General features: G+C 45.5%; 1 protein-coding gene across 1 annotated transcript in view; it reads right to left on the reverse strand.

Annotated features, from left to right (window-relative positions):
- The window catches only part of LOC142557609 (ATP-binding cassette sub-family C member 3-like), a 59951-nt gene extending 39341 nt beyond the window's left edge, over positions 1–20610 (reverse strand). The window contains exons 1-9 of the mRNA XM_075669572.1: positions 20528–20610; positions 14760–14918; positions 11567–11701; positions 9562–9702; positions 7735–7869; positions 6761–6831; positions 6560–6676; positions 3773–3904; positions 745–907 (exon numbers count right to left, since the gene is read on the reverse strand). Of these exons, the coding sequence (XP_075525687.1) occupies positions 745–907; positions 3773–3904; positions 6560–6676; positions 6761–6831; positions 7735–7869; positions 9562–9702; positions 11567–11701; positions 14760–14918; positions 20528–20548 (1074 nt within the window). The 5' untranslated portion in view covers positions 20549–20610. The remainder of the gene's footprint in view (positions 1–744; positions 908–3772; positions 3905–6559; positions 6677–6760; positions 6832–7734; positions 7870–9561; positions 9703–11566; positions 11702–14759; positions 14919–20527) is intronic.
- Between the last annotated feature and the right edge of the window lie 7303 nt (positions 20611–27913).

A 27913-nucleotide genomic window follows, 5' to 3' on the forward strand; every position in this document is an offset into this window, starting at 1 on the left:
CACTTTTTAAAAACGCGTCCCAGTCATAGTTTGATACTAGAGTGTAGAAGGTTTTGGAATCACAGATGGAAACTTCTTTCTTAATGGAGGCCACCGAGGAGACAGATAAGCTAGATTGCCGAGTCAACGAGCAACAAACAAAGTATGCGTCGGGTTCCTCTCTCGCGCTTCCCACTGAACCCGCTGCGCCATCTAGAGGCACCGCCGCGAAGTCCGCGCATGGCGTGAATATGAATATATATTCAGGCAAGATTTTCTGAGTGTACATGACCTGGGTCCGATTCCGCCCAGCGCCGGGCGAAATATTTTTTTTTGTCACTGAAGAACGGCGCATACCCAGGGGCCCATACCCAGGGTCCCCAGTTTAGGTGAAAAAGGTTTGTTGAATAACGTTACATAACGAGCGACCCAAGTTGGTGCTACGGTTGGTATCGAAACCTGCTCGCACAGAACAGCCACCCGATGCTGCACCCATTAGAACCCGGGCTGTTCGGTGACTCAAGTTGGCGGGAGAGCGGTTACATAGGCAAGCGAAAAGATGTCTCTAAAGAATGCCAATCTCATTAACATCGCATGAATGAATTCCATCCGCTTGATCGAACGACTGACGACCACAAAACGCTTGCCCGATCGGCTAGCGATCAGAGGACGTCCGTCCGTCCTTTGGTCCCACCGACTAACGACCGATGGCAATGTCGGCTTGCCACTCAGTGTGCGAGTAGAAATAGGTGAACAGATGAATACCTTTCGGAATATTATTCCTTGAAAAAGAGCTCTCATGCGGATGCCAAGGACAGCCAGTAACTCCATGTGGTAAGAAGAAATGAGCCACTCTCCCACGCAAGTTGCAACGAAAAGCAGCGATGCTATGGTCATGTCGCTTTCGCCGCTGGTCTTGATAACAAGTCTAAAAAAAGAAAAGGAAGTAATGATAATGATCATGAAGAAGGGTAAAAAGAAGGACACCGACCACTGAAAGAATGCAAGACGTTCCGGCTCCCCTGACGGGAGCCTTGTTCACAATGAAATCAAGGACGTGCTAATTACGATAATAATCATAATAAAATATCACAGTCTCGCCATAAATGCGAAGCAATGAATGCGATAGCAACATTTTAGAAGAGTGTAAGACTCGAAGCTGCAGTAACAGCATGAATTGAAGTTAGCGTAAGCTAACTGAAAACGATCTGTTGTGCTAGGGGTCGTCTGTTTGAATCCTTCCAGCAGAAAATTTCATTTATGTTTATGAATTACAGTCATGCAACGTCTCTCTTAGCGACTTTACCACCAGTTTTCCGTATCAGGTATGTTTAACAGCTCTATTCTAGGCCGAACCCGGAGGCAATACACCGCCGCGCCAATAAAATCACATTATTTTCAGGTTGAAACTTTGTTACTGTCTCGCACTACAAGGGAAAAGAGATGAGCTGAAGGTGTTCTGTTTCATGACATTTGTTTGTGGGCTGCCAGTCTGAAAATTTTGAGGAATAAATTTGTCAAGAATGTAAGACCTGGTATGAGCAACCTTGGGGATAGAATGGAGAGGTAATATAAAACCTGCACATACGGAATGTAGTATAGCATGGCGTGGCATACAGCACACATATGCCTAAATCTATAAGGAACCTCACGGCGACGACGCCGGCAAAAAAATAAACGCTCGGAGTGTCGATATAATTGGTATCCCAATAATAATAATAATAATAATAATAATAATAATAATAATAATAATAATAATAATAATAATAATAATAATAATAATAATAATCTTATTTATCATAGGGGTTGATGGGGCAGGTAGAGAGAAAACGATAGGGCGTGCTTTAATAGCTCTCTCCTCCCCGAACGAAAATACATTGTGTCTTTGGCGTCCAGCATTAGCGTGAGTAAGACATACATTAACATACATCATTAACATACATCAGTTGACGCGCTACAGCCAACGGCACCAAGCAAAAAAGTATTTCTTAGTAACTGAGCATTGCTTCTAAGTCATCACTGGACGAGCTGGCTACTGCTATGTCTAAAGCGGCAATGGACATTCCTTGGATGCTTCCCGCGAAGCGACCGCTCGACCAGCGCCCACCTGGAACAGAACGGAGCCCGGTGCCCACTGTTGACGGGTCAACGAGAAGCTCCCTCCGTGGTGACATCGAGGACTTCCGTGGGAGCAGCGTGGACTTCAGATTCCCAAATGTCACGTGGTAGCGTCGTACGCGGGGGCGATCGCGCAACATCCGAGGCGGGATCCGACGGAACGGTGAGACGTCATGGGTGTGATTTTTTTTTCGAGCAGTTCGACCATTATGAATGGGCGAAACAGTCATCCGATTCCCTGGTCTAGCAAGCCGGGAAAGACGACTGTTTTTGAAAGCGGACGCCTTTACTACAATGATGTGTGTGCTGATATGTGTGTGTGTACTCGGACATGCAGTAAGCTCAGACATTTAAACTGCTCCGGCATGGACTGTGCTCCCATGTCCGAATCCACTCGTGTAAATATGCAAAACAACCACATTTCTCGTTTCCTTCCACCTCGCGACCTCATACCATCTCCCCTCTCGCAATGCAAAAACGCTCGTGTACTAACATTCAAGCGCACGTTCAAGAACCTTAGGTTTTCATACTTAATCCGGACACCCTCACAACGGCATGCATTATAATGAGATCGCAGTTTTCCCAAACAAAACACCGAAACTCCATTAATTTTAATTTTTTAACGAGCTGGCTACTATACGAGGAATTTCGCTACTGATTGCATGATTACTCATCGAAGGATCCCTGCAACACGCTTCACGAAGCTAGAATCAACTTCTGGTTGATGTTTCCTCTGTTTATATCATGAATATTATAGCGGATTATACAGGCAAACTACGCTGAGCAAAACAAAATGCGAGGTGAGCTCCCTGCAGAATTCTGTTCATGTGCATGCGAACTCCTGTTCATGTACATGCGAGAACGTTACTGTAAGCTTCGTAGTAAATAAAGAGATTATGTGCGCGTTATGGCAAATTACTGTTGCGTTAATTCCATCGGCATTATTATAGCACTTCACTCACTTTCCGGGGTCTCTGTATCTATTTATGTTGTATCTATGTACGCTCGGTAACTACCCAGCTGCAATGACCACGTAGAGACGGGGACGTAGGGTAAAAACTTTCGGCACACGTAAGAAATCCGAGGCAACTAATTCGGAGTCGTCTACTACTGCGTAAAGAGGTATGCTCAGTTCACTACAATGTAGCGAGTATAAACTACCTGTGAATATTGAGCACGCGCTATGCCAATGTCGCCACTGTGTTACCGCCTGGACAGCAGCAAAGGTTTTACTCAGTATACGCGAACAAATACAGGTCAGTGATTCTTTAAGGCCCTGGCACAAAAGTTGAAATGCAATCGAAGCCACAAAGGCACAGCTGCTATAGTTACGCCAGTCAGGTCTTATATATAGTATTTTTTTTTCTTTTGTTGGTCATCTGGGCTTGATTTGTTTATTGATAGCTTATTTTTTTTTGTCATCTCAGCCACCGGTATTATTTTACTCTTCGTTGTATCAAACACATCATAAGAAGTAGCAAACCACGCATATACCGAGGCTGACGTCTTCAGTTCTCAGTAAACTCTTTCTTTCTCTCTCTCTACAACGGCGCCCCTGATGGGCTGCGTGTTTCCTCGGGACGTTGCACTTGGCCACTCGAACAATGAATGAAACCCGAACAGCGCCCAAAAAAGAGTAGCGCCTCAGCTCAAGTTGGCGAAGGAGGTAACTTACTCGAGTGCAGGAACCCTTGCAAAGATGCAAAAGAAGTAGGCCACGGTGCACAGCGTCAGACGCAGCACGTCGATCCGCAGCACCTTGAACACGTTGGTCAGGAAAGCCGGCTTCCTCGACCGAGGCCTGCGTCTTTTCGAGAAACACAAGAAAGTACGATTCCACAACACCACCAAGGAATGGCGTGCGTAATCTACAGTACGAGGCACCTCGAATAGCCGTGGCCCACTGCATGAGGTACAGCCTAGGTGTTGTCGTAGACATTTAGGCATCGATCAGCAAGGGGACGCGATTGAGACAAGTAGCGAAGGTATACAAAGTAAGAGGGTTCATAAGAAGTCGGACACTTGGTTTTATTAAATGTGCGCCAACAACTTCAGCCTAGTGTCAACCTTTCTAATAGGGAACACGACAGTGTTGGCGACATTTTTCTTTTCTTTTGACCATGTCACCAAGCCGCGTCACAAAAACTTTTCACTTCAATACAAGTCCAAGTGGGATGCCTTACTGAAGAGCTCGGAATTCACGCACCAACTACAGGCCGTTCAGAGGGCCCACTTCGTTGCATAGAGTCACCATCTTCCGGTCCCGTCGTGGGCGCAGCCACCAACTTGAATGGGGAGCCGAAGTCATGTTCCTCAGGACACCTCAATAAAGTTCTCGTCAATTGTCAATTTCGAGATTCAACTCTATCGCTCGAGTGTATGTGCATGCACAATGACTCATGATCACGTATAAGGGGGGGGGGGAGGGGGTCATTGAACTTGGCGAAAGTCCCTCGAGAGATCTTACCAAGGTAATTCACCGGCCAGTTACGTCACCAAGACCAAAAAAAAAGGCAAGCTGGTCATTATGGTGACTAAAGCTCTTTCTAAATTTGGGGACGTTTTCACTAAGTTGCCAACACTAGGACTTTCCCTGACGAAAAAAGTGACTACGGTTACAAAGTTCTTGCTCGGCGCAAGAGCTGCCCGCACTTCCGTTGCATTCTGACTCTTGCTTGTTTTTCTAAGCAAAGTTAGAATTGTGACTCACAGTTTTGGCCTAACTGATCCTTCATCGTCCCTCCAACCCGAAATTAGTGCGCCCCTAAATTGCCTTCGGGCTACAAGAGGGTATATATAGCTAAATAGTGCTTTCATTCATATCAATTCTCGTACTCCAAAATCAGGCCTACCAGAGCCTAGCCAAGGGCTTGAGTGGCAGCGCCTGACAGACAGCGAACATTAGCAAAACAAAGGAAAATAAAGATGTTCCAACGAACTCGACAAACAAAAAAAGAAAAATTTAACAACACAGGGAGACAAATATAGAGACATAAATATTACAACATCAAAAGGGATGACGGTAATGCGAAATTAAGACAGTCACACTGGATAAAATATTTTGGGGCAGGAAGCAACGCGGAGACATACCGCAAAAATTTTTTCATTGTGTATTTTGTTCTCATGCGGAATACACTAGGTGGTATACTATTGAAACAGGCAGGTACATAGTATTGACGTGCACGCTTCCCGTACCGTGTTGAGGAGCGAGGAATGTAGTAACGGTATTTTAGTCTTAAATCACGTGCAGGAACATATTGAATGGTGAACTGACTGTACCAGAATGTTTAAACACAATAGTTTCTGTTAACAAAGCGTTAAAATTTGGCAGGTTTAATCTTTTAAAAATATGAATGTTATAACCAATGGGCAGGTCGTAGGCAATACTCTTTAAAAGTACGCAGAAGCGAATTCACCCTCCGCTTCCAGAGAACCGTGCAGTGACCATAAACAGTGATTCCGTATCTAAGCACACTATAGGCTAGAGCGTGTGTAACACATTTCCGCTTCTCTTTTGGCTCAAGGGTCTTTTGGCTCTTTTGGCTCAAGGCCTATATCCTTAGATATGGACGAAAATGACGTTTCAGAGTCTGTTTCCTTTTCCCGGCCACGAAACACGCTAGTTGTGTATTCCTTGAATTGCTGCCTTTGCTATAACCTACAGTGAGCGAACGAGGGAAGCTACAGCCTGTAGCCAGCGTTCCCAAAAGGGGCCCGGTGAAATATGGTCACTGGAAACAGATAAACAATCACCCGCGTTAATAACTAACCAAATGTACTCTCCTTGCTTATTCGTGTGTTAATAATGCCAGAATCTCACTTTTTACTCTAATACGACGGTTAGATGCTGAAAGCAACGTTTCCATGTAGGTGGGCAATGTCATCGCCTCTTGATGTTTGTTATGCTAAGAAAATTTATTTTATTAGCACATAAATGAATACTCAGCGTTGTGGGGTGGAGGGTCAGTGAGTCGATGTCGATCTGTATCCTAGATTTCAAGGTCATCTCGTAGCATTCGAATGCTCTTCAATATTACTTTTAATCGCCAATGACGAATGAAGGGTCCGATCAAAAATAGCCTCATTTTTTTAGAAGCTGACGGCAAGAACATGATTCAAGCACTTTCATGCAGCTGTGCATGTATCTGCTTCGTATCCGTTCTGAGCATTTTATGAAATCGCCTCGCAGTTCTGCTAATGATTCAAGGCCTTGTGCAACTTAATGTAGAAGTTGTCTTAGCATTAGGTCATCGTGCTTAGCGAAAAAATTGTCGGGAGAAGAAAGGCCAGGCGGACAGCAGAGGTTCAAAGCAAGGTAAATAAAATAGAACGTATATTTTAGGAGCGACAGAAGAGCTATATTAAAGATGGCCGCACATCATTCGTATTTGCTTAGTCAACTAATTGAACTGTAACAACATTCTAAATATAGTTGCACTAATGGGGTAAATTTCTGTCATACCCTTTTGACATCCGCGACGTGAGGGCCTCTACCATGTATTTGCAACGGAAGCCCCTTCGCAGCAACGGAATTTCCAGCATCGAAGATTTCTTTTTCTTCCTCGCTTCTCGGAACGTACTGCGCCAAAGGAAAGAACGCCGTTTGAGTACACCTAAACAAGACATGATCACAACGGCAAACATTTTTCCTGGATTTGCTTACGGGTAGAGAGACAGGCATGCTATCTTGGAGAAGACCGATACGCTGTCCTCGTCCATGAACCCTTGGTAAACCTGTGCATAAGAAGGCAAAGAAACACAAAAAGGCTTCCCTTTATCTCATTTCAAACAAAGATAAAAATTAGTTTCATGCCTTCCCTTATTCCCCAAAGTTTTGTGGCCTACTCAGTCCTAACTGGAATGGAAGACAGTCCCAATTGCAGCAGATGTGGTGTCGAAGAAACGACCAAACATCTCCTGTGTGACTGCCCAACGTACGAAGACGAGAGGAGTGACTTTCGTACAGCTTTGGAGCACTTAAGGCGACCGTCCTTTCACAGAGGAGAAGATGTTGGGTACGTGGCCTCGTGCGTCTGCTATGTGCAAGGCCAGAAAGGCGCTTGTGGGTTTCTAGAAATCTACCAGCCTGTATAACCACGTTTCAATGACTCACTGATGCGCCCTTGTGTGTGTAACAGTGCGAACTGTGAACTTATTTATTCCTCCTCCTCTTTTAATCCCCTTTCCCTATTCCCCAATGCAGGGTAGCATACCGGCCAAAGCCTAGTTGACCTACCTGCCTACCTGCCTTTCCCTTATGACTTCTCTCTCTCTCTCTTTCTCTCTCTCTGAAATCATTGCCTATTTCTTTACATGGTTGTGACTGGCAAAATAATGAGCCCCATTGGAGCCTTGGAGCCTCATCTTGCCTAATGCACAGCGAGGGCCTCGAATTTGGCAGTCTTGACGCCATGAGGTAGCACACGCGGTTTTCTACACCACTACTATGTGACACAATCGGTTAAAGGGATGTTACACATCCGTCTCCTTCCGTACTTGATTGTTTAGGTGATGAGTTAAGTACTTAGCACTCCATTACTTTAAGATTGAAATCCATGGCCGATTGTCTGCGTCTGGCCTGGAGGACATCGACAGAGAGTGTCCCAGTCCTGCGTGGTGTATGCGATCGAAACTTACGTGAACAGAGTTTGGCCTGGAAACGACGAGGTCCCGTATGCCGGCGCCAATGAAATTTCCGGCTGTACAGACCGTCAGCAAGTAGGTGACCACAAGGACGCTTTCGCTGACGCAGTCGTCAGCGAGAGCGATTTCCTGAAAGAGCAAACAAGACTTCTAGAAAAATTTAATGTCTCACTACAGGGATCTGGATTTCAATAGCTGGTCAATATTATTCGTAGGGACACTAAAACGCGAAGCGAAACCATATTTGCGAGCGTACCCAGAGTGACCCCTTGTCATAAGTGGTATTTTCCGCTAGGGATCTCTCAAAATCGAATCCGCCTCTCACTCTCCTTCTTCTCCACTGCCAATGAAATCGATAGTTTTACGACACCTGGTGTGGCCAGCTAGTAAATTGGCGTCATAAGAAAAAGAAAAGCCCCTGACCAAAACAATGTTGTTTCTACGTATGAGTCGCTGCGGCTTCCTTACAGAAGCCAAAGCGCTTAATGCTTGTTAAAAACACCTCTTTTTTAGTCGGCCTTCTCTCCCGTTAGTACGTAACAGAGAAGCCGTTAGCTGAGTTCCACAACTGTTCTTGTGCGGCGGGGGTGGCCGCCGACGGCATCGTCGGTACCAAACGTCATTCAAAGCAGAGCCAACAAAGCAGCCTGCGGCGGAGCCCCGAAGCGGCTGTAGAGCCATCGCGACGATGGGAGCGCGCCGCCCGACGCCATAGCGACTTAAGAATCATCGAGAAAAACGTGCATCGCAGCCTCAAAGTGGCCATATGACAAGACCCATGGAACGCGCAGCTGGAAGGTGTCGGTCACAGCGGCAACATTAGTAGTAGTACTTGCAGCTGAGATTGTTGGTGGTGGTGTCAAGTAATTATGAATTTAGCGCCAATGTGCATGTCCTCCCATATATGTGACCTCGTTATTGGCGCTAAATTCACGATTATTTCATTGTACAAGTACTAAGCAAGAAGGTTGTGAAGCCTTCGAAAATACTCGGGTGCAGCGAAGGAAACGAACCGGGCATAGTAAATCACTTATAGAATCTCGAGCACATTTCGGGCAGTCGACGAACCAGAGCCCGAAGACCTGCGGAGGGCGCGAGAACGTAGTTGTCTTTGATGTCTAGTAATTTGCTCAGATGCATTGGCGAAAGATCCTTTTCACTTTTCTCTTGCCTTCACTAGTTTTTCCGTTGGTATATTTGTGTACAGAGTACACAATGGAAGCAGTGGATTCTGTTCTTCGCTTTTTACACTACGTAATTCTCAAAATTATAGGCGCGTAGCTATCCGACTATACCGAATATGAATGGAATACTTTCGCTTAGAGTTGGCACAATCGATTACAGAATTCCTTTTTATTCGATATCTGCAAACCTTAGAATATAATTGCATATATACAGGGCCACTGCAATTATTGCAGCGTTGTTTATAATAGAAAGGGCTCCATGCACGTAATTCCTACGGAGATTTAATGAACCAGTTGTATGCGAACCAAAAACTGCAATATATATGGCGAAAGTCTGAGTAAAATTTTTTTTGTTTGTATTTGGAATGCTGCTCAATCTCAAACACATACAAAAATGGTACTATTAGTTGAAATAAATAAGTCAGCTTTGTGTTTGCGCCTACTTTCTTCCTCAAACATCTTCTGTATTCCTTTTTTAAGCTTTGAAAAGGAGAAATCTATTCAACATTCAACTCGAAATTTGAAACCAGCACTCTGAAATGCTCCTATTCAATTGTTAAGTTTCACTATTCAAAAACCAGTGCTCAATAATGACAACCTTCTTAAACTCGAAATTAAAATACCAATGTTTTCTTACCTGACTCTTTCGCAGATACATGCATTCTCGGACTGCGTCAAGAAGCGTAGCTGTAGTCAAGAATCCCATCAACGTGCACACGAACCCCGATGGTGGAAGGCAGTGCCTCCATCGTATCCACACGACAAGCAACAGGGCCATCTGTCGAAAAGTGAAATCGATAGACTCATTTAACTTAGTGCCTTAAAGATGAGCTTTCAGGAATACGCCCAGGTTCGAAAGAAGTGGAACCATAAAAGGTTTGTGGCACTGATTAAACAGCGTTCTGTCTCATAGCACGCAGGACGACAACACTCGCAGAACACACACACAATAGTTATGCCTTAATAGTTAATCTTGCTGTGTCGTGTTTGATACTGTGTACGTGCATCTTTATTTGTATGTGTTTGATATTTTGCAGTGTGTTTTGAAGCATGTTGCGCCCATGTTGTGTGCTGCGCGTGTTGTCTGGTGTCAAAGGCCTAGTCAGGTGGCTTTTATTGCCGCCTTTTGCCTTGGCGCCAAGACAAACCGCTCTTGAGCGTTGTTTTGTCAATAAACAAACAAATAAACAAACAAACAAACGAACGAACTCAGTGCCCTTACACTCTGTGAACAAGGATGACCAGCGAAGCTGTGTATGTGGGCCCCTTAGTGGCGAACTGCACCTCCGCCGCGGGTCAGCCCAGCATTGAACTATTTTCGGGATCGGCGCACGTATGGGGAGTACTTAACGCCTGCTTCACCTCAGCCGCGGGTCTGCCCGGTGTCGCACCATCATCGGGATCGGCCCACGTAAGGGGAGTTTTGTGTCTACAGACGGACACGTTCCTGGGAGAACTAGCCCATAACAACTTCGCTGTAATTTACTGTAAAATTGGTTATGTCTCTGTGTTTCTTAATTAACTAATTAATTAGTGCCGACGAACGCGGCAGCAGTGGCACGAGCGCGTTGGCGCGGCAGCGCTGAGGGACGCCAACGAGCCAGCTCCGGCAGAAGACGACGCTGGAACCAATCCTGATGATGCTAGTTCTATGTGAACGCACGGACACGGTCCTGGGGGAACTAGCCCTTAACAGCTTCGCTGTAAAAGATATACGTTTATATGAACCCGATTTAAGTGGGGTCGAGTTGGCTTGTCGGGACGAAAACCGATCCTCGAGTTCACGTAGGCGCTAGCGGGTTCGGTGGAGCGAGCGATGAGGAAAGTTCAGTCAAACCGCCCGGCATGGGTCTACTCGCTCAAACTGATTAACAAGATGCATGCAAACGTGGTAGCGTCCTGGAGCGCGATCGGGGATCGTTGTCGCAACCGAACGCGCGCTCCGAACAACGATCCCCGATCGCGCCCCAGGCGCACTTTTGACGTCGCCGTCGCCGTCATGTTCCGTATAAAGCCCAAGGGCGATAACACCGTCGCCACGGGCCATATGCGGCGACGGTGTGCGCGGTCGCACACCGCGCGAGTATCTTGAAAAGGATCTGTAGACGACACATACCTTTGTGCGCGTTGTGTTCTCACCGCTTCTGCGTTGAAGCGAAGTGATGAAGGTCACTTGGCTGGCTACTGCTACCGCGCTTGCTCGCATCAGCGTTTTGACAGCGAGTGCCCGCGCTCATCGAGTGTGATGTTTGCGTGTGCGCGCTGACACTACGCTTATCAATTCAGTTAGTAAGCTAATGCTTTCAAGTTTATACGGCCGATAAAACTACTATCCTTATTTCGTCTACTATTACTGCGATAGAAATTATACGGACACTCGAAGCACATTTACGCCGTCGGCGTCGCCGTGAGGGCCTGTATAATGTCCAAAGGCGATAAAGTCGTCGCCGCGCGCCGTATGCTGCAAGTGCCTATAAGCGTCAAGATCTACTCATGACATGCGTTCCGCAGGCACGTCCGTTTATTTCGTATATACGTGGACAGAAGCCGTGGTTATTTCTTTTTTTTTTGTCTCGATTTCGTTGTCGAGGGCAGACATGCAGTTACAAGACGGACGCGAAGGGACAGCTGTAAACACTCACGCATGACAAGGCCAGCGCAAAGTCGCACGTGGCGTCGGTCAGGGATGCGAGCAGCATGGTGTTCGCCCGACGACCCGAGCCCAGGGCGAGGCAGCCCTTCGCGACTCCAAGGGCAGCGAGCACCAGGAACAGCGCCTGTGGCATAGGAGCCGTCGGTGCATTTTTTTCCTCGTTCTTGCTCACAGAAAGCATAGCGCTGCTGCATCAGTCAGACAACGGAACAAATATAGTGACCAGAATGAAATGTTATCTTGGAGGCGCAGAGCGGGGATTCCATAGAAATGAAACTTCTTGAACACCCGAACCACCAGGAGGAATTTCCGACACAGTACTAGCGTGGGAATCCGGCCGCCATTCTCACATTGTCTTCAAGATAAATGCCACGCTGCGTGCTCTGTACATCGATTCATGCAAAAATTGCTAGAAGGAAGCCTCTCACGAGTGTTCACGAGTGCAGAAAGTGTGCTGATTCAGACAGCATTTGAATTATGAGTAGTACATTGATTCTCCTAAGAACATCGTCCTTTTGGCTTCAAACAGTTCCGTGGCTTAGCAAATTGTGCATTATATCGGGTTATATATGCAACAATTCGCAACGCTTATGCATATGCGCAGTTACTTATTTACCCGTACAGTTGGAAATAAATATCATTACCCGCCTTGGGTGGCGTAGTGACAGTGGCGTTGCGCTCCTAAGTCCCAGGTCGCGGGATAGAATCCCGGCCAAAGAGGGCCGCATTTCGAAGCGGGCAAAAACAACTTGCCGCAGGTGGGAACCGAACCGGGTTCGGTTGCGACCTGCGGCAAGTTGTTTTTTTCATCCACTTTAATTTCCATTAGCTTATCGTTTCTAAATTCCATTTATTAAGCACAATTAATTTCCCCTATGTTGTCCTTGGTGCCAGTGTTTGTTGGCTTCTCATAATATGACTCATAAAAATCGGGCCCCTCGGTTCTTCTCGTTTATATATATATATATATATATATATATATATATATATATATATATATATATATATATATATATATATATATATATATCACGTAAGAATTCGGAGTTTTTCCCGCTTCTTCGCACGTCACCCTCCTATTTGTTATTCCGGTTTCGGTTCCTCCCCCCTTTGTTTGTCTGTTTTTATTATATATATATATTTTTTTTAAACACCCTCACCAACACATTCCAAAGTACCAGACGCCAGGATACCTTTTTCGGCGCCTCAGCCACCCAGGGTATGGCCATTTCTGTATACCGCCGTAACGACACCTAGGTTGAGCTACTGGGGCTAACGTCCCTTGAAAGGCCATGCCGCTGCCTTCCAATTACCTTATGCATTGCACCCCAGACTCCTTGTCGCCATCTTCACTCCTTCAAAATTGCTCGCCGCATTGCTGTTACGCTACTAAAGCCACTTTTTCAACTGATGTCTCTTTGTGTATTTTGTGTTACTCGCGCACTGACCGCCTGACCGGCTCTTCTAAAGCCACAAAAACATGCCGCCAACGACACCCCTGGCCGCTCCGTAACCTCTCGCTTTCCCAAAACCCTCCCATGCCCCTCTTTTTCTTTTCTTTTTTTTTCTCCCTCTTAGTGTCCCCCCCTTTTTTTTCTCTCCTTTTCTTTCTTTTCTTTTCTCCCCGCCTTCCCCCTCTCCCGCGCGTGTCTCCTCATCTTGGGAACCACGCCCACAGACGTCAGACGACAGCGCTCATTCTCTTTGAAGTCTCTCCCTTTACAACCAGCCGCCACCGACAACAACCGCACGTGACGTCACTGTACTAACCCTTTAAAACTAACATGCCGCGGATGACGAGGCAGCCTTTGACGAAGATAGGTCCTCCTATCGAAACGTTGGCCAGCCTTTCTGAGGCACCTTATCCCTGTTTACAACATTAGGGAATGTGAAATATGGCGAAAATAGACATTAGCTAATAGCAATCCGGGCAACACTCGCTCGGCGCCGCAGTTTGCCCGGATCAGATGCCAACGCGTACGCCGCAAGTAACCGACGAAGCAAGAGGCAACCAAATAGCACAGACCACGGCCTCCGAGTCGAGGCAACGCGCAGGTAACGGTGGGCGGGATCAGAGAGGCCACGCATGCGTACGAAGTCCAAAGATTTCGCTGAGCTCTAAAGGAGCTAATAAACTTATGTCATTGTGCAAAAGTTACGCAACAGCTGCGTGCTGGTTGAGATCGCATCTGGCTACGCTTCGCCAAGCTCAAATTTGCAAAAGCGGCATGTCTCGTGGTTCGTGAAATTCATGTGTGAGAGTTCACGTAGGATATGCTTCTGAAATGCGTTCCCTATGGTCCGGTATTATGCCTTTAGGGGCTTAGAAATTCTTTCTTGCTCAGGTGACATTTCGAGACAGTAGACACATGTGCTACACCCAGCGCCATTCCGTGAAGAACATCGTACCGCTTTGAAAGCAATTCCGTTAAAATAGAGCTTTTTGGTCATGCGCGCGCACACTCTCACTTTATTTCATTTTTAGCAACAGTTATTTTTACAATAACTTGAACTTGTATATACCAAAAAAAAGGAAGATTTTACGTCAGAACAATCGGTAAGAGCAGATGACAGCCAATTTTGTTGTTTTACGTATTACTGAAAAGAGTAAGTCCATGCCAAGAAGCGCTTACGAACAAAATCCTTTCTGAATTACGCCCCTGAATCCTTTTGTGAACTCCTCACAACGCGTGCAGGTGCCCAACTAACTTTATTGTTGCTTTTTAAGTGGCAAGCCACTTTCCCATATGTTTGAATCCCGAGCCCGAGCAAGACTGCCGCCGCTGTTTGTACCGGCCACCTAAAAGTTTGCATGGCGTTCAGCAAATGCCTGCCGCATCACCAGAGTGCGTAAGTGGCATCCCCAGAGTAAGGTCCCTTAGCTTAGCGAGAGAGGACTAACATTGGAAAGGAGGAGCGGTCTAACTGCACAAGCGACTGCAATTCCAAAAAAAAACTTAGTTGCAGTATTCGTTCGGAACGGTTTGTATGAGGAAATATGTACGGTTGGACATGCAACTAATCGCCTTCTTGCTGTGTGGAACAAGGTAAACATCGCTTACCTTTTACCAAGCATGCTTTCGTGTTTTTTTTTCTGCTTATTAAGCGTTTATGTTTTTACATAAAACATTAGTTTAGTGGGAAAAGAAGAAAGAGACAGTGCGGCGTGTAACGGCGCTTACAAAGTGGGCAACATCCAGCAGCGTCCAGTAAGGACCTCGGCGGAAGCGTGGATAATTGTTCTGCGCCGTCTGGTGTGGACCGAAGAGCAGCAGCACACCGAATGTGGTACATTTGAGCAGCTGCGACGCAACATCAGCCGCGCACTGGGCGAGGGCTTCCTGGAAGAAAAAAAGAAAAAAAAAAGATGCTGATCTTAAGTATCATGCGAAGCATTTTGCAGTAGCAGGCTATTAGCATCGTTTAAGGATTCAAGATTCAAACCATTTACGAGTACAATTTTTTTAAACTTCGTATTATAGCCTCATGTCCCAGATTTGGTTGACTTTACAACACGGTGATAATTATTTTGCTAATCCTTTCAACTGGAAAGTCAGCAATGCCGTTGAGCTGATAAAAACTATGTAAAGAGAAGACAAATTCAAATATGAGTCTTGCCTTTTGCAATTTACCTTCATTTAGTTACCTGCCCAACAGTAGCTTCGCGGAAATATCGCCCGTAATCAAGAGAACAAATTTTGGGGACAAAACCTGCAGGCTTCGCAATTCTCATCTTGGTGAACATCGTAGTCACACTCTGGTCACTGTGAAAATTGTTTCTTTTGTTTAGGCAGATTTAAGCAAGGTCTTTTCTTCTTCCATGCTTTTTTTTTTACCTCATCAAGGCGTTTTTGCTGTTAGACATCCTAAAGACGGTGCATGATGGCACTCGACAAAGCTGCCAGTCAAGGGTTAAGGCAGCTTTCTCTTGCTGTGCACCAGACGTGCTGCCTTTCCATGGCCTTTCTAAATTTCAGGGAAAAATTGTTAGTGAATATCGCATTTCTATGAAATACTGAGCATCAATCTCATACGTTAAATAATGTTTTGAACAAATAAAGAATGTTCTGGGCAGCTGACATACACATCACCATCAAAACTGCGCTTTGTGTCTTTGTAGCGATTCCGATTATATTGCCTCTAGCTAATAGTAGACAAAATGCTATTGTGCGGTGTGTCAAGAGGTGCAGCCAGACACTACACAAATTCCACTGTTACTGAGCCACGCAGTTTTGTTCCAAGTGGCGATAATGCAGCTGACAAAATGTAGACACGAAAACGTCCAAAACGTCAGCAGGCAGCGAGAACGGGCTCGGGCTGACTTTATCGGAATATCTAGCCCACTGTGCAAAAAACCTTCCTACTCACTAAACAAACTCGCACTTCTTCAATGACGTGGAAGAGCTGCAGTTCCGTCTTGATGCCTGTTACTGACAGAATTAGCTGCGTAATACTACGAAGAAAAAAAGAAAACGACTCGGGGACAAACTCGTGGACGTGGAACAAAGCCGAAATTCTCAAAATGCCTGCCCCAAAAATGCTGTTGTAGGACGCATAGTTGTGGTAGAAAAGTAGTTCTACAGTTTCCTTCTGGACGGTATTAATAGACAGGCCGCTGTCGTCTGCGCCACAGAGAAAGATCCCTCTGGGTTGAAATGTTCAAGATGTCAGGAACGTGTGAATGTTCGAAACTTTCGAATTGCGAATCGAATATTGTCCTCTTCGATTTGTTCCCTGAATCCAAGAACCACCACTCAGAAGCTCGAATACATTTTTTGGATATATTATGTTGGCGACTGCGCACGATCCAGCGTGAAGTGGAAGCAACAGTGCGATAACTCTCATACCATACACAGCGGACATAACGTAATAGAACAGCTTGGTTTTTCCGTCTAAACACGATCACTCACAATAAAATGCCGTTTAGGCAAGAAATTAGGCAGTTGGCATTGTTTGGTACTCTTTATAAATGCAGCACATGTGTCCTCTCATTGGATTAAATCTGAACTACATTTGAGCGCAGCATATTTTACACAATAGCGGCATCATCTGCAGCGACGATTCGAAAAAATAGAACACGTGTTTTTCCTCGCTCTGCCATTGCCGCAGACGACACGTAATTGGTCCACAACAATACCCTTATAGAGTTTATGTAATAATGCATGACCGCGTATGGTGCGACAAGCCTTGAGTTTGCAAACAATCTGTTTAGTTGTTGCTAAAACTCACTTCGTGCTTTTAATAAAGCCCGCTTTAATATGACAGAAGCGTTCATTGTTGAGTATACCAGGACGAAAAAATTAAAAAATAAAAGACGGCTCAATAGCTTAGCCGCCTTCCACAAGAAAGTCCTTGATATGGAAGCAACAGTGTCACGTTTGACCAAATACTGACGACATTAGTGGATAAGCCAGGCGATCTTGCAAACAGAGGACGTCGAAATAACTAGACTGTCTATGGCGCAGAGGAAACCGCTACTGACACTAATGAAACTCTCGAGCCAAGCACAGGAAATGCAGGAACCGAAACGCAGTGCAACTGTAACCGGGATTGAAGAATGCACAGACCAGATCGGAATGTGGAAAACCAACACGCAACGTGTATTAAAAAAAATTATTACAGGAAATTAATAATGGTGCTAAAGAAGTGCTATAAATTAAATTACAGCGACCTCTCAGTGTCTGAAGACTTCTGGAAAAGAGCACGGAAATCTCGGAGGCAAGCCTGGATGTGCGCTAACGCAGAAAAAGAAAACGGTGCGAAGGTAGAACTGCTGTACGATAAATTGAGCCTTGGTGGTGTCCTGTACGGTTGAGACGCCGATATAGGATCTGCAGTTACAACCTCGACAACGAACATATGAAAATAGCATAGAACAAACCAACATGATGAATTCAAAATCCTCAAAGCCAAACTGTCGCAGCGTCCGGAATAAGCCAACACAGCTAGAGGCTCTTTTAATGACAGGTGACCCTGGCATAACTGTTCTCACAGAAATCGGGTCGAAAGGTACATCTTATGATAGCGAGTCCACTCAGCCTGGCTTTAAAAGACCGTCGCACAAAAGTAAATGGCGTGTGTGTTCTCTTTGAAAGAGTCATTAGGTGCGCTTAGAGTCCGAGACGTTCGAAATGTTGAATGCACGTACCTTTTGCGCGGTTTACTGGGACAATGTTTAAAAGTTCGGCAGAGATACTTAAGAGTGCTTACGTGTGGGAATGCGAAACCATTATACCGTTTGTAGACCTCGGCACGTCATGAACGCGGTCATTTTGTGCACTCATGACGTGGCACCACCTCCTTCTCTGAACTAGCTGAGCCATCATAGGCCCAGTGAGGCACGCACTAGGCCACACATTTAGTCAGCCAGACGGCTGAGACGTGACGTACGCAGTGACGCACTCACTAGGCGTACCTTCGATCAGCCAGAACCGTGGAGTTGCCGTGGCGTCGGGAAAGCGTGCATAATTATTCTTATTTAATCAACTTCTACAATATTCTATATTAGATGAAAATGTAATGTAATGAGAAAATTGTAGAGCAACATGAAAAATCGCCAATACAGCTTTCTATATCGGGCGCTATCGATGCATGCAAAGTGCCTCGAGTAGCCAGTTGCGCGGCAATTTTGCTTGTATTCGCGGGCTCTTTTCCTCCTCCGAAAAACCCTTACACGTAGCACGTATTGAGCAGCAGAAAGCTGTATCGGGAGTTTCTCATGTTGCTCTACAACTTTCTCATTGACACTTCTTAACGAAACGCTCACAGGCAGTGCATGGAGATGAAGCGGGAAAACCGGTTGCTTCAGGTGATCAATCTATCGACAAAAAAAATATCTCGTGGCATGAAAACAATTTAGAAAGCGCCAAGCGCAAACGTCATGGTCCGATCCCAAATTTGGCTAGTTTCGAATGCACCGATTTAAAACTGAACAGGAGCTTCCCTGTCTTGGAGCGTACGTTCAACAAACACATGCAGGTTGAAACCACGAAGACAAGAAACAAACGCGCCTCCTGGTTAGGAACCTCACATGTGAACTTTATTCTATTGCCCCTTTTCTCTAAGCACCTCAAGAACATTGACTATGCACCGAGTGCGGTTATCACGGTTATCGACAGAGCATAAATATCGTGTAGGCAAACCATCTACATGACATTTTATGGCCCGGTCTACCTTACTCACAAAAACATCACTTAAAATGGTAGCAACTCTACACTCCATACATACACCAGAGGATCGAACAAATAGGTAAATTTACCAAGACACAAATGTAGAATGGAGGTATAAAAAAAGAAGTTCGAGCAAACATTCCATAGGAATGCCACACTTGTTCATAAAGCCAGGCTAATCATAGAGGTCCGTAATATTTCCTTGTACACATTGTAACAAGAACTTATGCGGGAAGGAATAGAAGAGGACTTGCACGTCAACACTGAAAGCAGCACATTTTCGCGGATTAAAACTAGTTAGGAAACTAACGACGTGCTCCGAGTTATTGGTCAAAAACGGGTGTACAGCAGTTAGCGAACCTAAATGAACCCGCAGGTAACCTGAAGCAGCATGCTGCCACTAGCCTTGCATTGACACAATTGACCGAAAGGGTATTTCAGGTTTCGAGTCTCCATTGTAAAAAAAATAAAAATAAAAAAACGCCAAGTTGAACGTTTTGTATTTTTTTACTGATGCATGTAGCAATTCAAACTTAAAGTCCAATCATATGGCAAGCACCTGTTTCTTCGCAGGTTAGCAATTTCTGAGAACTTGAAGAAGGGTAAGTGCAAGGCGGCATCTGTGGCCCTCTAGTGACAACGCGGACCGCAAGCGCTTCCTCCTGAAGATCATTTGTGGAAAAGCTATTGCGTCTATACATACAATTCTGTCGCACCCTTCTGTAGACATGACTAATTATTAATTAGTATTAAACTTAATTCTTAATCGGGGTTAAGAAGAAGCTCTACCTTGGCGCCAACTCTGATTTCCCTAAATTCAAATGCAATTGCACAAATGCTCGGGTTAGACAACCGCTTAACCAATCTGAATGAAATTTGTCGCCTGTAAGAGAGAAAGCTAAATTCTAGCGACTACATTAGAGAGACTTTTGATCTATGGCTCCGAAGCAAAAATAAAACACCGAAATTTGGCACGCCTAAAAAACACGAAAGCACAACGTTTTAAAGTCTATATCTGGAGCATAAATAGCGACTGCAGTTCTGTAAACTGCATCTGCTACAATTTCTAAGGCAAACAAAAACGACATATATAACATTCAAATTCTGTGAAATTCTCTCAATTCTTACGAGGATATTGCGGAAGTCCTACTCAAATATTTGGCGTATATTTCGGCGCGGTGGATAATGAATCAACTCTGCCCACTCTCGACGATTGAACACATGCAATTTACAGAATTGTGATATACTTTTTTATTGCTGTATGATAGAGTTTCCAACTTGATTTATCAGGTTTTACGCACCGAACCACAAGTTGGATGGGCGACAATAACTACGACTTTTCGAACGTCGTTCAAACTATACGCACGTGCGACATATTGGCGGGACGCAGCACTCAAAGCAACTGATGGGTAGAAGGAACAGTGCTCCGCCATCTTAGAAACGTCTTTTGTCCGAAAGACATTCTTAAGGATGCTTCATTTGCCTGCTGAGACAAGCATTTGTGGTCTAATAGCTTCTGTGCTAGAGCTCTTTTATTCGGATCCAGCCTTCGGTGAATTTTATTGTTGTTTACTCATTTAAACCTGAGGGTACTTTCATACATGCGGAACTTCACGGCGACGGCGATGCCTACGGCGAAAATTTGCCTGGAGTGTTCGTGCAATTCTTATCGCAATAACAAAAAAATGATACGGACGATATCAAAGTTACTTTTACGGCATTTCACGATCACGTGCTTCCAAGCTTCGCGAGAATCTACAAAGGAAATCTTCTTCACCTACCGAGTCTTCATACTTTTGCATTGTCCAGCTTCAGTTGTGTTTGGCTTGCACAGATGCCTGGAGATGAATACGTGAAGCGAGACGCGACAAAGTGCAGGTCTCGTCTGCCGGCAAAAGCAGACTCAAACAGGTGGTGGCTGCATTTTCGCAGTTGTTTCTTTTGTTTTCTTTTAGTTCTCGCTCACTATGCAATCCCCATTTCTAGCAAACAGTCAGATATGGCCCTTCCCATAAGTAACTACAGCAGTAAACTTACTGCACAATTTTGTCCTTGTTTGTGTTTCATCATCTGTAATAGCGTATAGAAAAGTGAAAGAAACGAACAGATACAAGATCAACTCTGTGGCAATGAGATCAAGCTTAACAAAATACAAAAACAAAATTAACCGATATGGATTGGCCCCGTGGACTCGAAACCTGACAGCTGCGGCATAGAAAGGGCTGACTTGGTAAACATATTTTTTTCACGCATGGAGACCTTGGTGAGGTTAAGTACCCGTCACTCGTGATTGTCTCGTATTCCTTTGCGTACTTGTTTGGGCTTGTCTCTGGGTGACGGTGGGCGAGTATTGGAAGCGACAGTTAGAGCACGTCTGGAGAACTACGGTCTGTGTTTCCCTTTTTTATCTGCTGTCGCAGGCCTATTCCAATTAATATTTTTTTAACCACGTAAAAAGCATAGCTTCGACTAACGTAGATAATGTGCAACCCGTGCGCAAAGCTATATTTAGAATACGAATGCACGCGTCACCCATAAACGCTCTTGATACAGACAGTGAAAAAAAAAAGCCTCCATTACCACTTGTCGGAACGCTGAGAGCCGCGGAACATTTAGAATCAGCGGGGGCTCTCTGCGTGACCTCCGAGATAATGTGTGCCAGCGGCTGTCTGCAATGCGCTCAAAAATCTCGGGGGTCACGTGCTGGGATTTACCTACGTCCCATTCGCATACCACAAGGTGCAGGCGTCGTGTGCTTAAGTGCTATTTAAAAGCTGCTAATTAAATAAAATCGCGATTTCGCCGGAAAGGCAAACCATCGATTGCGATAGCCAGTTAGTGGACAGCTATACTAATTAAATACAGCAGCTTTATCGGCCGCATGAAGTTTAAACATAGGCATACTAACTTTGGATTCGGCGACCGCTTTGTCGGACAGACTGTCTTGCACCTGCGTCGCTCGTGCTAAGTCAGTCGCGGCAGATACTAGCCTAGGGACAAACGCCTACAACGCGTGCTCAGAAACATGACATCATAGATGTTTCTGGTGGAGCAGTAGCGACCGTAGTACAGCCCGGGCTGCATATATTGAACATGTAGAAGGCAGAGCGCCTCAGCAACCGCGGTTAAACGCAAGTGGCTGAAAGGCCACTGGTTACGACGACTGACTCAGCATCAGTGCCGCAGGCGCGACAAAGTCTGTCTGACGTAGTAGCACCTTCTGAGGCAAAGTCCTGACTGGTGTTGCACAAGTCGCGGTCGGGGCGCGGTAGTGCTGAACTTAGCGTCACAAGTTGCCGGCTGGGTGCAATTATATTCATTCAAACGTATTTTCTTACTGATTGTAACAACGCTTCATTATTTCGCATTATTGGCGGCGCCTCCAGGACACCAAAGCGGCGACGGGGACACCAAAGCTAGAACCCGGACTGGTCCGTAGGTTGGGGCTCGCCGAGGCCTGCGCGTGCCAGGGTTGTATAAGACCGGCTGTCAGCCAATATTTTATGCGAACACCCCCTGGCACGCTTCGGTTTCCACGGCCCCAACCCACGGGCCGCCCTGCTTCCAGCTTTGATCCTCCCCCGCTACCCCTTGGGTTCCCTGGAGATTCTGCGCCGCCTACTTTACTATAACCTCAGGTATTCGCCTGAGGCCTCCGTTTGCCGATTACGTGTGCCCTCCGTGAGCAGTGCTTGTGAAAATTCCAATCTATCGTCGCGACGAAAAAAGCGACCCGCGACTTATACAGCACGTGCCAGTCAGAACCTCGCCTCTTCAGACACAGGGATCACCAAATGGGGCGTCCGTGCCCAGTGCCCCACCGCGCGGGCAGCCAGCGGCAGGGCGGCAACAAACTCGACCGCACTCCGCAATGCCGGCATGTCTAGGAGACAAACGAATGCAACAAGGGCTAAGAAACCCCCTCCGTAGTGCCTCGGCAGAGCCTTATATTCAAGGAGCAAAAGCCCCCACATTTTCTGTCTCGCGCCCGCTCTTACTCGCGGCGGCGCGCAAACGACTGGCGATCCCTCTAATGAACGTTTCGTCAGCGGCCCGGACGGTCGCACGGGCCGGCCGAGGGAGAACGCAACCCCCCTCTCCCTACCCTCCGCCAGGAGCCTTGGGCGTGTCGGGAAACGGCTGGCTTTCTCCCGTTCGTGTGCGAGATTGAGCCGCGATCGCTGGCTCACCGTCACACGTTTTCACTGTAGCATACACCATACGGCGCGCGCGGCACCGATTTATCGCGCTTGAAGTTTATACGGAACCTCACGGCAACGCTGACGCCGATGGCTGAAATGCGTTTGGAGTGTCCGTACAATTGCTATCGCAATAAAAAAAATTGGAGGTCGCTTAAGCTTCGCCTTCAAGACTGGAACGCGATAGCGTTCCCGTCGACCCGCCAAGGGGTCTAAGACATAGTTTCTCACTATAACACCTAGAGGCAAATCTGGCGCCACCGTCTATGGGAGTTTCTTGAGAGGCGCCATGCCGTTATGGGAATGACGGTATATGTGTCTGTAAGGCTTGTGTTGACTGGTGTTGTAAGAGGCTTCGTCTAAAACGTGGATATACCTACACAAATAACGTGTTCTTAAAGTAAATCTTCATAAAATGTTCCCTTCACGGATATTACATCTTTACTCACCTACAATGCATGACCAAGCGAAGAAAAGCAAGAAGAGACGGCAAACTGTTTCAAAGCGAGCGCGAATCTTGTCTGTCCTCCAATTTTAGCGGCCCGCTGATACTTTTTACCTATTATATAATTGTACATGCAATAACCAGTTCTCATAGTTAAACAGAACATGCTCTTGTGTAATAATAAAGCTAAAACAGCTTTTTACGTGCAGTTTTAGTAGAAAATGAGTCATTGTGACAGACGGAATGGTGCTTGCCTGGCTCTTCGAGAACGATGCCAATCCGAATTCACAATATACCGGCATTCTCATGCATACCACAGTGCAGCAGCGCCAGATTTCCCTCTAGGTAATATAGTGAGAAACTTTATAGTCTAAGACAATGCGCTACGGCGCATCGATCACCTACCGGGTGCCCCGCATCGGACTTTGCACCCACCAATCACGCGGTGAGCGCCGAGGAACGCAGCGTTCGGCGCGGCAACGAAACATGCGCCTGAGCAAGCGGAACGAACCACCAAAGAACTCGGTGTCTCGGAGGGAGAAACGATCTACGCGAGCCAAACGTCGTGATTCAGCCCCCCCCCCTCCCCCCCTCCCGAATTTTTTTCGTGCTGTCCATGCACGGCCAACCAAAGCAACCTCCGGCGCCGGAAATCATTCTGTATTTTGTCTAGAATTTTCTTTTCACGCTCGAAAAGACATTTCAGCGCGAACATTGCGAACTCGGGCTGGATTTCGCGGCAACCCCTATGCACCAGGAGTCACATAACGCAAGGAGCCCCATCCGAGCACCAAATTTCAAGGGCGTTTGGATGGCGAACGGGCTCACCGCGGCATGTCGCGGAGGCAGTGGAATCTATGGAGCGCATGAATGTCAATTCCGAAACTTTATGGGTATAAATTCTCATAAACTTTTGATGCGAAAGGTGCATTGACATTTACAAAGTTGTGCTTCCGATTTTCAATTCCGGAACTTTGTGGGTTTAATGTAGTTATAAACATTTGACGCCAAAGACGAATTGACTTTTCTAAAGATTTGCATCCCAACATACAACGAGAGAAGGCTAAACACACTATCAGGCAAGATAAACCAATAAAGAATCAATCAATCAATCAAGTTGACAAAGCACGTAGCGAGGTCCGATGAGACGAAGCGTTGTGGTGGTTCCTTCGTGCCGTCATACCACAAAAAAAAGGATACCAACATTTTTTTTCACCTACGCCAAAGCATCCATGTCAAGACACTAAAGCCAGCCAAGGTAACTACGTTTCTATTTATTTTTCCTACTTTGACTTTGAGGGGGGAGAGCCGACGATGGTGGCTAAGTCTTGTGTGCGCAAAGGAGAAAAGCGGGGAGCAAGCGCGCCGCCTTCCTTCGCGCGCGATAAATCGGGGAGAGTGGATGGAATAGGGGCGGGATCTAGGATTCTGTGAATCTGTGATTGCGAAACATGTTCATTTGCCTTATCTGACGCATTATATACAGTGACTTTTTCTTAGATGAGTAGATTTATTGGATACTTATGCGTATGCTTAAATATCTTGTTGCCAGGTTTTGTGTACACGTGCAGTAAACTTTGTTTCTAGTGACACTTTTTTTGCCCTTCATCAAACTGTATCTTCGCATTTGTATATATATTCAATTGTATATTCGCAGTTATAATGTACGAGGGCGAGTGAATTGAAAGTTAGCCTACCCACCCCACGCAATAATGATTCGGTTCATTATCTGCGAGGCATGCGCGTAGCACACAGGCATCTCTCATTTACAAAAGTGACACGCAGGTGTGAGGATAAATGTTCTTTAATGCTCTCATACATTGGATTGAACATGGTTGCGTGACGTAATGAATGCTCCAGAAGTTGAGCAGCGTGGTGCCGTGAAGTTTTTGACAGCTGAAGGTGTTTTCCAAAAAGAAATTAGTCGCCGTATGGATGCCGTGTTCGTTGGACATTTCATTTCATTGGCCACTGTGAAGCGTTGGAGTAAACGGTTCAAAGAAGGACGTGAAAGTTGCAAAGACGATCCAAGACCGGGCCAAAGCCATCGTGCAATCACCCCCAACAAAATTCTAAAGCTTGATGATCTGATGAGACAAGAACGGAGGATAAGCATCGATGAACTTGCACAGCGTGTGAACATCAGTCCCGGTTCGGTTCACGCCATAATTCGTGAACATCGGCGTTTGTGTGCGCAATGAATGCCCAAAATTTTGAACCATTGCCAGAAGACGGAGAAGTACGGCGTTGCCTTGGCTCATCTGATCCGGTATCACAATGAGGGTGACGACTTCTTCTCTGCAATTGTAATCGGGGACAAACCATGGTACCACTACTACGAGCCTGACACACGAGGGCAAAATTTACAGTGGAAACATTCGAATTCACTACGCCCAAAGAAAGCAAAGGCCGTCATTCCCGCCGAGAAGGCGTTGGTGTTGTTGCCTTGTTTTTTTCCATCATCAGAGGCCATTACTGATAGAATTTGCTAAATCTTGAGAGACTATCAATTGTTTACACGCCGGAACGGCTGCGTGTCGTAATCAAGAACAAACGACGTGGAAAATAGAGTAATGGAGTCATCTTGCTCCACGACAATGCCCGTCCCCACGTCGCTGATGTCGTTAATGCAAAACTTTTAAAGTTCGAGTGGGAAACGCTGCAATATCCGTCATACAGCTCAGACCTGTCGCGTTGCGACTTCCATATGTTGGGGCAGCTGAAAAAACAGCTCAAGGGAACCAGATTCGTGTGGGACTATGACGTGAAAGAGTCAGTTGCAGGCTTTTTAAAGCAGCAACCCAAGGAGCTTTATGAGACGGGAATTAAGCGACTCGCTAGTCAATGGGAGAAATGACTAAATGCTCATGAAGACTACTTTTAAATAAAATACCCCGTTTGTCATGTATTCTCACTGGCTCATTTTCATTTGACTCGCCCTCGTATATTTTGCAGAACTCCCGCTTTTTATACGTGCTCTCTGTTGCGACTATAATTTCGATGCAATTACTCACGACCGGACACACGACTGCTCCTGCGTAATACATTCGAACAAATGACAGCGTCATTGAGATTTTTCACTGGCCGTTGCATATGTACAAGAACGTGAACAAGGTTATTGAATGACAAAGTTTCATTAACACATTTGTCATCAACTTGTTCATTTCGTGGCCTTTACATTTTTCATATCAGCGGCATGCACTGCTTAGCTGGTTTCGAAATCATATATTTCTAAAGTTCGTGTGATATTTTTTTTTTACTTATTAGACAGACAAAAAACATGGAAGCGTTGACATCAGGTATTCTGTGCACAATTTTTGGCACATGCGAGTACATTCCTTTATGAAAAAAATACATATTTTACTTGTTTTTACAGTGTGTAGCGTTCAAGAATTCGTTTGCAGCATCTTTGGCAATGCCAACGCAGTTATTATTCATGTATTTGAAACCTCGACAAATTGTTTAAAGGAAGCTTTAGCTCGGGCCTAACTCCGACGCGGCCTATTCAAGTACATGTAAAACGCAGAAACATTTCTCTGAGATAACTCCTCGATCGCTTTTCTTGAAATTTGTTCCACTTGAGAGAGAAAGTTAAGTTCTAGTGTCTGTTGGAAGCGGAACTACGATTTAGGGTCTGAATTTTGTTTATATACCTTGAAAAATTCGAAAGTTAGAAAAAAATAGAAGCACGACGTTTAAAGCTAATAGCTCTGCATCAAAAACAGATATCGCGGCTCCATAAAGGGCATCTATTATAACCGTCAGAGCGGACAAATTTGATATGTCAATTTGTATCTTACGTGAACTGGTTACGTCATTAAAAGGGTAAATACTAATTTTCTTAAATTCATGTGTAACATCGATTTTGTCCGCTGTAGATGCACTATTAGATGTAATTCACAAAATTGTGATGCTATTTTTCATTGTTGAGTTACAGAGTGTTAAACTTGATAATTTCGTTTTCAGAAAGTTTGTGATTTTTTCCAATTTTTAATAAAGAACTGACAACCTAAATGAAAAAAATCGAAACGAAAAGTGAGTAGAATTAAAATTTTTATTTTAAATGCAGCAAGCCTGGTCAAATTTGGTGTAGTGGCTGCCGAGAAAAACGTATTTACTTGTATTTAGATGAGCACCCGAGCTAAAGCTTTTTAAGGAGGAGGTCAAGCTGCAATGTGAGCCCCCACTCCCCCGAAAGAAATTTCTGGCTACGCCACTGCACTCAGCCCATCTTGCAAGTTGTTTTTATTTATGAATTGCCCTCCGAGCTTTTTCGACCGCGGCCAACGCCGCCGACGACACCGGCTTTTCTACGACACGAGCTCCTTAACGCTGTCGCGTTAAAAAACGACACAGTTACTATCTCTGTAGTTATGTCAAAAGTGTCCCAGCTAACTTTATGCAAGCACTTCAACAAAAAAGAAAAGGATTTAGAAAACACGCCGCAAGACACGATATTAGGACCTGCGATGCTCGGTCATCAGGCCTCTGACGACCAAACACCGTAGTTCTTATAATATGTT

The sequence above is a fragment of the Dermacentor variabilis genome, chromosome 9 (genome assembly GCF_050947875.1).
Source record: "Dermacentor variabilis isolate Ectoservices chromosome 9, ASM5094787v1, whole genome shotgun sequence".
In the NCBI taxonomy this organism is placed as follows: Eukaryota; Metazoa; Arthropoda; class Arachnida; order Ixodida; family Ixodidae; genus Dermacentor; species Dermacentor variabilis.